Below are 11382 nucleotides of genomic sequence, written 5' to 3' on the forward strand. Positions count from 1 at the left end.
TGCATCAGTGGACGGTGTTGTTGCTCTGTCAAAGCGTCAATCGTCTCAGGAGGGAGTCACACTGCAATGATTTGGAAAGGAGGCCAAATGATGGAGTCCAAAATCATCGTCATTACTCAGAGCAGTAAGTTCTAAAACAGTAGAAATCACCACAGCATTGGACTTAATTAGGATAATTTGCTCTTACTCTCTTTTTTTATTTTTTACACCTCCGTTCATCCACAGTAAAGCCCAAAGTCCCGAAAATCACCTCAGTGGAGGAAGTTGAGGGAAAGTTTCTCGTCAAGTGGACTACAAACATGGACGGCTGGTTTGCTAACACGTTACATGCCAATGTGACGTACCACAAAAAGGGAGACACAGAAAAGGTAGAAAGAGTGTCATAGACACGAGTGTAACGCTGAGATAATAATAATCGGCAATGGACCGCGAGGACATAAACCTTTGAATTGTTCTTTCTCCATTTCAGGTCACTGAGAAAGTCAACCCGACTATCATGAATGATCTGAGAGTCTATGAACTGGATGGTCGAAATCTAGAGCCAAGCACAACCTATGTGGTCAGTGTGAAAAGCTTCATAGATGAGACCAACAAGTACAGTGACAGCAGCCCAGAGTTTGAGTTCACTACCTGTAAGTGTGTCATTGACAATTCTCTCTTCTTATGCATCACATTATTGGTGTTATTTCAAAGCTCTACACTCTTAGAAATAAGGGTTCCAAAAGTGTCCTGCTACAAGGGCTGAGGTTCTACCTGGAACCATTTGCTTCTGAAAAATACTTTCCTGAAGAAATGGTTTTTCATGGGTTCTTGGTAACACTAATGGTTCCAGTAAGAACCATTTTGATCCAGAGAACCCTTTAAAACCCCTTTCCTGCATGAGTATGCATATACTCATGAACGTGCCCTTATCTCTCTGTGTTGTGATGTTATTTGCACAAATTATTGATTTGTAAACTGATCAGGTTACATGTTATTTTACTTCACAGCTGCCTCCACTAAGTTCCTGCACTTGGCTATCATCATCAGCCTCAGTATCGCTTCAGTCCTCATCAGCAGTTTTATATTTGTCTGTTTCGTGAAGTAAGTCAAGGAAATAAAATTTTAGCTGCCTTGTTCCTCTCTTTGGGAAGTTGTCCGTAAATGTGTGTTTTTATGCTGATAGGCTTTCTTAACCCTGTTTGTCCTTTGTTGTAGGTTAAAGAGAAAGTGGTGGGACACAGTTGCCAAATGTCCAAATCCTAAACTTCTTGTTATGCATCCTTATGAACAAGCGGTGAGAGGCACAGTGATTTAAAGTTTGTCAAAAGTCAAAAACTTTCTGTAATTGTTTTATCTTTTTTTCTCCTTCAACATCAAAGCTTAACATTTTCACCCTTAACCGAAACAATCTTTATCCTTCTTGTTTCAGTTCTTGAGGCCTGAGTTGCTCACCACTTCCTCTGTCTGTGTTGAACCCCTTATTCCAGATGACTGCAACTCATGGTGAGTTTGGCTGCTTTTGTGCCTCACCCACAGACTGTATAAAGAATTGACTGAGTCTTCCAGTTTGTAAAGTGAAGAAAAGTACACTACCGGTCAAAAGTTTGGGGTCACCTATAATATTTTTTTGGCGTTTTCCATTAAAAGCCACACTTGTATTCATCAAAAGAGTTGCAAAATGAATAGAAAATATAGTCGACATTGAAAATATTAGAAATAATGATTTTTATTCTAAATAATAATCTTTGCGTTCGTCAAAGAACCAGCAAAACTTCATCATCATTGCACAAGGGTTTTCAAGGGTTTTCTAATCATCCAATAGCCTTCTAACGCAATTAGCAAACACAATGTACCATTAGAACACTGGAAATGGGTCTCTATACACCTATGTACATATTCCATTAAAAAACATATGTTTGCTGCTAGAATAGTCGTTTACCACATTAACAATGTATAGAGTGTATTTCTGATTAATTTAATTATAAATTCATTGAAAAATGGTGCTTTTCCTTCAAAAATAAGGACGTTTCTAAGTGACCCCAAACTTTTGACCGGTGGTGTAGAAAGTAGGAGGGAAGTAGCAGTTAGCTAGGGAAGTAGCAGAGGGCAACACTGGTTGCAAAAAAAAAAACAGCTCAATTGAAATGGAAGTCTTCATCAATAAAACATGTACATTTTGTAACTTGTGTTCTCATTTAGATAAAGGCAGATAATAAAGAATGGCACATATGATGTATAAGTATCACCCAATAGGTGTCTGGTTGCAGATGAAATACCAGTTTCAAAAGTGTGCATGCCACCTGTCAAATCAACAGTTCTCCCCACATGTTCTCCCCGTGTGTGCGTGGGTTTTCTCCGGGTTCTCCGGGTTCCTCCCACAGTCCAAAAACATGTTATATGGGGATTAGGTGATGGTCAAATTGATAGTAGAGTGTGAGTGAATTGTTTGTCTCTATGTGTGGCCCTGCGATGGACTGGCGAACTGTCCAGGGTGTACCCCGTCTATCGCCCAATGTCAGCTGAGATAGGCACAGCACCCCCTGTGACCCTCTGGTGGAGGATAAAGCGGTAGATAATGGATGGATGGATGGACTATGTCATGTTTTCTCTGTGATCAGACTGTCATGTGATCAATCCCGTTTCTCTGTACGCAGGTCAAAGGGGTCGCTGACAGACTCCAGCAGTGACACGTATCAGAAAAGCAGTGGAATCAGCACCGGCTCGTCTTCTCTTAGCTACGCTAACGCAGAGCCAACGGACATTGCAGCCTGTGTTAACGAAGCCCTGAGCAAAGCCTTCCCCAATATTCCGCCAATGTCATTTTTGAGCACCAATCTGCCTAAAGAGTCCAACAAAGACAGTGGCTCCTTCTCCAGTGGCAGAGCTGATAATCCATTCTCTTTTGACAATAAAACCTACACAATTCTCATTCCCAGCTGTTCACATCAGATTGTGATGGACGGGTCTAAAGTCCAGACACAGGCTAGCATGTGTTGTGACTCTGCGTACCATCCCAGTGAGGCTGACACCACGGTGACTCGTCCTGACCAACAGCTAGCAGCTTTTCAGCTTCCTAATTTGGCCCTGATGGTGCCATCTCTAGTGGCAACAGACATGTCATATCAGCAGTGCAAAGCAGATTCAGGGCAATTATCATATGCAGAAGACTCCAGTCTGTCCTCCAACTCTAGTGGCGCCCACACCATGGCCTCATGTGAAGCAGGTGGAGAGGCTGGATTTGAGAGCTTTGATGAGGCTGTCAGTTGTGAGACAAAGCCAAGTGGGGAAAGTGAAGTAGTAAAAACTGGTGATGACACCTACCAGGCATTTCAGAACGGAGTGGGGCAGCCTGGTCCTGAGAGACAGGAATTTTCGGTTAAATATCCAATGGAATCTTTCACCAAGATCACTCCTGGCTCCTCTCACAATGTCCAAGGGGGCCAGTGTCTCTCTGAGCTTCAGAGAAACTTGTTCTCGTTGATCTCTGCAGAGAAGCCTGTGCCAGTTATTACAAGCAGCGGATATCAAAGTGTGTAGTGCTGAATTGTTACGCATTATTGTGTTTCCATTATTGTCTGTGTGATCTTTGCCTCTTCTTTCTCAACTGTGATAAAACTCTTTGGCAGAAGCCATTTATATGTACTTTAGGCAAGGACGTTGTGTTTTGGAGGCAGCCATTTACAAGTCAGAGAGCACATTTTCACATTTATGAAAATGTGCTCATTATACAAACATAACAAAGAACATCCTTTCTGGTATGCACAGGCCACCGTAGCTCTATGGCAGACTTGGGAAAGGGAGAGATGACAGGTCTCACCTGTAAGATCACTGCTTTTCTACTGCTTAACACTTTTTGCACTTTAAGAATATGTATCTTGTGAATGCTTTGGAAATGTTTGCATTGATATATACTATAAATATATATATATATATATTTGGTGGTTCATTTTTATATGAAATATCTGTAAATTTTGTTCATAAAAACATGGTGTAAAAGTTCTCTCAGAGAACAGAATGCTTTTGTTTTGAGTCAAGGATTTGTGAACATGTGTGCCTGAAACAAATGCTTGAAATAAAAGCCAAAGCAGAACAATCTTGTATCTGTACCTCGTGCGGCACGGTCAAATAAGGATGTTTGTTTTTCAAATGTGTGTTTTAACCTGGAAAAATAATTATAGTCAGAAGTGAGTGACTTCAGCAAACATGACTCTTCTGAGGATCAGCTGACAAAAAAGCCAACACGGCTTTCGTTCACACTGTGGGTGAAGCTCGTGGTTAAATGTAAAACCAGGAGAAACCTGCTTCACTGTAAGAGCAGCTCCAGATTCAGCATGTTACTATCTCTGCTGCAGCGCCGTAATGCCAAACAAGCCATTTCCATTTCAAGGGTATAGTGGATACATCTGCACATGACATTGAAATAAACTGGAACAGACTTCACACAGTGAGAAAATCCGTTATGACAATGGTTTTGCATCAGCAGTCTTTCTTATTGTGTCATACTATAAGAACAAATATATTGAAATTAATTAGGGCGTGTGTGGGAGGAAATTGCTCAAAAAATGTTACGAAATATGCCCTTCCTCATTTGATATTTTCTTTGTTGAGAGTATGTTCCTGGTATGTTTGTTTGCAGAATTTAAAGGGCCAGAGAGATTACTACACATAAACAATTGAATGTGATCATACATTTTGAAACAATATTAAAATGTTGATAATTTGTCAAGGCTGTTGTTTTCACACCCTGTTCACATTCACTTCCTCTATATTAACATTTAGATCGTTAGAATGAAGATGTTTTTATCTCTATTTTATGATCGGTTTTATGATTACAAAATCACAAATGATTAAGTCTTTATATTAAAAATAAATAAATAAGCATTTATAAGCAATTATAATAAAGTATAATTGTATCAGTCTCCCAAGTTCAGCAAAGTATAAGCTTTGTTTTAGTGAAGCCAATGCCATGTTAATGTTATTGTTGATGGTCATATGTACAGTATACAGATAGTTTGCATAGACATTTTTTCACATAATGTTTTACATGTCTTAAAATACCTCCAGTGATGCTGCTCTTCTGTCAAATCCAGAGAGTAGTCTCTGCTGCCCCTGGTGGTGGTAAAAAATACATGTATATAACAAAGACACATGGAAAACTACATGATCACTTATACCAAAATGACATTAACCACAGTGAATAAAGAACCTTCACACGTCTAAACTGCATTATAATCTACCACAGTCTACTGCATGAGCAGAACAACATGCAGCGTTTCCTGTAACTGGAGAAGGGACTTGAGCAGTGAAGAAGATCTTTTCGGGCACTGTCATAAACTGTAAGGTCTTTGATTGGAAGAATCTCAGGGAGGAGAACAGGAGTCACACCGTGACCTCCGATTAAATCTGAGCTCCTGAGAAAAATCTCTCTTACTGCTGCTGAGACTTGTGCATCCCTGGTGACGGAATCCAGACCGAACACACACCGCGTTTTGCACGCCTGACGCTCTTGACAAGAGCATGCAACAACCAGGTCGGCTGAGGCTGAGGCCATGGCTGGAGGAGCAGATTCATTCGGGAAGGTATCCAGGTGTCAGCTGGCTGGACCAGGTAGACTCCTAAATCTCATCTTTATCGCCCCCCTTACACAAATGCAAATGTGCCGAGATGCAAAAAAATACTTGTAGGAATTAGAATATACCTTTGGCAAAGATGTAACCTGTGTGACCTATTTTATCCTCCAGTCAGCACAAATCTTCCAGATCCCATGGACACATGCTGCTCGTCATGGCTGGAGTATTGATCGTGATGCTACGCTCTTCAGGAGCTGGGCCATGCACACTGGTAAGACAAACACACAAATAACAATTGTAAATCAATCTTTGCCGCATAAATCACATAGCGACACTTTAAAGCAGGGGTTCTCAAAGTTTTGATACCTGAGGGCCAATTTAGAAACCCAACATTGGACTGAGGGCCGCCAAAGGAATAAAGACAGAAATAAATCCTATTTGTAATAATTTTAATGACCAGATTTCAGTTCTACAGTTTACCGTTAACCAATATAAGCGTTAATATAATGTAATTTAAGCATTAATATGATAACACTTTATAATTTACTGGGTAATTACCCAGTATTTTGGCCATTGTTCTTACCTTCTAATTACAGGTTAATACCAAGTAACACATTTCTATTATATTTACTAGCTACCTATTAACCATCTTATAACCCAATAATACACTAAAATTCACCATATAGAAACCAGGTAAATACCCAGTATTTTTGTTTACACTGTATCCAGTAATAAACATTTAACAAGCTTAGTAGCTCCTGGATTAAAACTATCAACGTAATGTAACAAATAACAATGTAATTCATTGAGGGCCACCAGAAATGTTTCTGCGGGCCGCCATTGGCCCCCGGGCCGCACTTTGAGAACCAATGCTTTAAAGCATCAACTAAGAAAAAACAATGCATCATCAATAATATGTCGAATATTTTCTCATTTGATCCATAAAATGTTGAAAAATGTTGATCAGTGTTTGCCAAACCTGGAGAAAATGATGTTCTCAAATGTCACATTTTGTCCACAAACCAAAATGATTCAGTTTTAATTATTTATTTGTTCGATCGAGCAAAGAAAGCAGAAAATGTTCACATTTAAAAGCTGAAAAATCATAAAATTTGCCTTATTTCTTTATAAAAATGCACTCAAACTAATTCATTGATTATCAAAATAGTGTACAATTCATTTAGTCGTTGAAAAATAATCAATTTATCGAGTAATTGTTTCAACCCAGCATCGGTGGGCCTGCAAACCTGCTGTGATGACCAAGCGCGATTGTATTATGTATTACGTTGCCACATTCGCATCATCATAGTTTCCAACCTTAAAAATCCCCAGAAATCATCTAGGGCAGGATAAATGGTAGATATTAACATATGTCTGTAAAAGAATAACAATAATCTCAGTGCAATTAATGTCAGTGACAGCTCAACAATCAACAATTGATGATTTAAACTGGAAATCACACAAAAAAATCAATGTGACAAAGCTGCAACACACACTTTTAAAAACCTGTAAACTTATTTCTAAAAAAAAAGAGCATATACACTGACAGATACACATGGCATCCCATCCCTCCACGTCTGAAAGAGACACACCCATGGTGGTGCATTTAGATGCTCATTAAAGAGCTTCGGTAAAATAAAAAATAAATGGTTAGGCTTTTAGTGGATATTCACAGTTGGCTCGCAGACAGATGTTTATTTAAATCATATCATCAGTGTTTCCTTGACCTTTAATAAATCATCAATAATTATAAATAATTGAGTATATATTTTCCTTTTCAGCTTCGTATCAGCTTGATACTCTCAGGGCAGCTGCTCTAAAGCATCTCAATGTGCCTGCATTATTGCAGGCCTTGATGCACAATACTGATATGTTGATACATCCATCCAAAAGTGACCCATATGATAAATCTGCACTTACATTGATTAATACTCAATACAGAGTGAGTGTGACAACTGACTGAATGGTTAGTCGGCTAAAATGGAAGTGAAAGCGGTGTTATTGTGAAATCCTTGCTCTAAAGGCTTAAAAGGCAACCTCAGCATGGGTCCACTGGTCTGACCCTCATCCTCCATTGCACAGGTTAAAAATAATGCCTCAGTTGTCTGCTAACATTATAAAGCACATATCTGATTCAAATCTCATTTATTTCCACATGTGAATGAGGCCTGAATCTGATCTGATGAGGTCTATATCCATGTGTTTTTTCTCTCGTGCATACACCGTCATTGGATCATATCTGATGTGTGCTACTTCTGAGGAAAAGATCAGAATTGGGTCACTTGCACATGCAGTGTATGGCAGGTACGACACAGAGGGAAGTGACAGAGCGGCGGTATACGATGCTCATGGAATGAGAACGGCTTGGATCTTCTTTTGATCTTGGATCACATCACGTAGGAAAGCTCCAGTTCATTTGCTGTGAATGTGCAGAGAAAATGTGCTGCTGCCGTCAGAGTTGAACAGTGATGATACTCATCTGTCCAGTCATTGTTTCTACTGCTTATTCTCTGAGGGTCAAGGTTCAACCAGGACTGTTCAGGCTACCAAAATGGATCCTTACTGTAAAGTGTAAACATGCATCTGTTAAGAAGCTCATAACAGTGGTAAAGAAGCATTACTTAACACCACCCAGGGAATTACTCTCAGACAAAAGGCACACAGGTTTGTGGTTACTCAGAGGGCATGAGACGTGGTTCCAAGTCGAAATACACCTTTTATTAAATATTATTAAATAAACATCAATAAAACGCATTCATACAAACAAAAACAGGAAAAAAAGAACCTAATCGGGGCTGAGGCCAGTGGATGGACAAAGGCTAGTGCAGGGGGAGGGATCCGCCAAAGGAAAACAACAAAATCACTGGGCACATGTGTCAGACACTCTCTCAGTGAAGAAAAACCCAGGGACACAGCAAGACAAGACCGGAGGATACTACCACCACTGAAAAGGGAGGAGAACAACAAATTAGTGGGCTTGCACACACTCAAAGAAAGAAAACTCAGGGCTTAACAAAACTATACGAATAGGCAGGTCACAGCCTTAAACAACCAATATATCAATTAATAACTGTTAAACAAAACTCAATTACCAAATTTACAAAACAAATCCTTAACCCCAACAAAACAGAAACATAAGCAGCATCCAGGTTCAACCCAGACAAAGCAGTAGCGGCCCAGTGATATGGTTACAGGAGGAGAAAGAGGGGGAAAAAAGGGCTTCAGGAAACTGCCAGCATTTACCTGTGACCACCACACTAGCATTAGCCACCTAGCCTAGTAGCACCGACCATGACGCAGAGAGAGAGAGAGACGACACTTAACACCGCCAAAACAACCACAGCAACACAACCAGTCACCCTACAACACAACGTACACAATGTCTTGCGCATAATGACCAAACTACACGATCGGTGAGGTGAAGCGACGTGCGGACATAAACACCTGTCGGGACCGCGACCTCTGACCCGGAAGTGACACAGGTGACGATGGGAGCGCTGCAAGTACAATAATTGATTAACTAACTTTGAGTGGTAAACATTACATAATAATACAACATAATAATTATTGTTAATATATTATTAAACAGTTAATTAATGCTTAATAATGTACTAACATTAATTTACTCATTGTAAAGTGTTACCAAACATGGTAATGAATGATATTATGAAATGAAAAGACTAAAAAATAGCTACCATCATTTTCATATGCACCTTATGCCAATTTTTCTTATCTGCACTACTTATACAAACTGCACTACTTTTATATATATTTAAATATATTTATTCACAAAAACTTATTTATATACTGTTGTTTACAAACACAATGCTGCCTCTTATTTTCTTTACCGGTTGCCAAGCAACGACATTTCGTTGCCAGTTTTTCACTATTGTGTTCTCTGTGCAATGACAATGAAAGGAAGTCTAAGTCTAAATAATCATCATTGAAAAGTAAAGTTGCCACAAAGTGAGATGGTCTTTATGACCGTGAGGCTTCATGAGTAAAACATGTATAAAACATAAATAAAACCTTAGTTTTCTTGATAGTGCTTTCTATGTGTAAATGATCCACAACGGATCTTTTCAAGCTCCAGTGACTTTTATTTAACCGAGAATGGAAGTCACAGTGAGAAGAGTCTGAGATAGATGAGCTGCCACTGATACCTCAGTAAACCTGGACCATGGACTCATGAAAATCCCTCTTGATGTAGTTATTAAGTTTAAGAAACAAATATCACTAAAAAATAGGGATGGACATAAGATTAAAACTGTTAAAAACTTTCCCACATTTGCAAAAAGTTGGGTGTAAAAAAGCAGCTGAAATACAAAAGTGTATATACACCAGCTCTTCATTGTTCATTCATTGTCTTCATTGTGTGAGGTGCAATAAATCTGATGATCTGATGATCTTAAAATTCTTGTTGGAAGATTGTCTGTGAATATGCAAAATACACAATGTTAGTTATTCAATAAAAATTACCGGATTTAACAGAGTTCCTGCCAAAACATGACTGAAAGTTCATTGAAACATCAGAAGCAAGAATCCATCCCTGCAATATTTGCCGTTACCACAGTGACAGTGAGGAAACATCAAAAAACATGCAAGCTGTGACTCACAGCAATTCATATTTCTTTGCATTTCATGTTACTATTCATAAAATGTATTACATAATTGGCAATCTGGGTCCAGGTAATCCCGCATACCAAAATAAAAACACATGCTTCCATATCAGTGTTTGTCTCCTTTGCTTGTTTGCTGTAGGACGGTACCGTCCAGGCAAAGACAAGCCGGATCCCAAGACGTGGAAAGCAAATTTCCGCTGCGCTTTGAATTCTCTGCCCGACGTCTGTGAGCTGAGGGAGCACAGCAGGAAGAGAGGCATCAATGCCTTCAGAGTCTACAGGATGCTGCCCAGGACTCAGACACACAGACGCAGGAGAGGTAGGACACAAGTCGTGCAGACAACCTCTGCATCACTACGTGACAGTTTAAAATGTATTCTCGAGCACCCACACTCACAGTGACACTGCTGTCCTGTCCTCTGCTCCATCAGCGCTGCGGCAGATGATCGGCAGGCCCAGAGAGAGACAGGCGAGTTTAGGAGACGACGCATACATCACGATGAACACTTGGCGTCCCACAACAACAGAAGCCAATTCAGACGCGACACTGAAGGTGGACAATCCTGCAGAGGAAACATTCAGCAGCACTCAAACTCAAGGTGAGGTTTGTTGAAGGATGTTGTAAATGTCATAAAGACAGTAGTTATTCTCTTATGTTGTGCTGTTGTGCAGGGACGTGGGAGGCCAAACCAGAGGAGCAGGAGCAGAATGAGGCTGTGTTTAAGGTATTAAACATTTAGCCATTTAATCTACTGACTGAGCACAGTTCATTTTATTTATCTGACCAGATTTGTTTGTCTCTGTCACAGTTAATGGACCACTTAAGCAGCACTGATCTCTGGGGCCAAACTGGGGAACAGAAAACATGGAGAACACACACACTGTGGGACCACTGGCACTGTACGTCTTTATATACAAGCACCCCAGGATTTCAATCTTTCAGACTTCAGAGTATTTAATACAGTAGCTTAGGTTGCAAGGGAAAAAACTTTTGGCAATCGTCACATGTTGGCTGAACCTTTGTGTTTCTTGGAGTTTTTTGTTCACTGGCTCCTGTTTAGAGCTGAGATCATATGCTTTTGTCGTGATTTGACTGTATGATGATAATTTGCAATCTGCGATACTGATTTGTTGCTTTTCTACAAGTATTCCACAAGTGCAATTTGATTGGACCCTAGATTTTTTTGCAATAACCTGGCGTGGCTGAC

General features: G+C 39.8%; 1 protein-coding gene across 1 annotated transcript; it reads left to right on the forward strand.

The window, feature by feature from the left end:
• LOC310937023 (uncharacterized protein) lies at positions 1 to 3585 on the forward strand. Its single transcript, XM_083901212.1, has 7 exons — positions 1 to 124; positions 226 to 368; positions 470 to 632; positions 990 to 1083; positions 1198 to 1276; positions 1412 to 1485; positions 2637 to 3585. The coding sequence occupies exons 1-7, from the start codon at positions 67 to 69 to the stop codon at positions 3517 to 3519; spliced, it is 1494 nt and encodes a 497-aa protein (XP_083757338.1). The 5' UTR covers positions 1 to 66; the 3' UTR covers positions 3520 to 3585.
• The last annotated feature ends 7797 nt before the right edge of the window (positions 3586 to 11382 follow it).

The sequence above is a fragment of the Microchirus variegatus genome (assembly GCF_963457635.1).
Source record: "Microchirus variegatus genome assembly, chromosome: 14".
NCBI lineage: Eukaryota > Metazoa > Chordata > Actinopteri > Pleuronectiformes > Soleidae > Microchirus > Microchirus variegatus.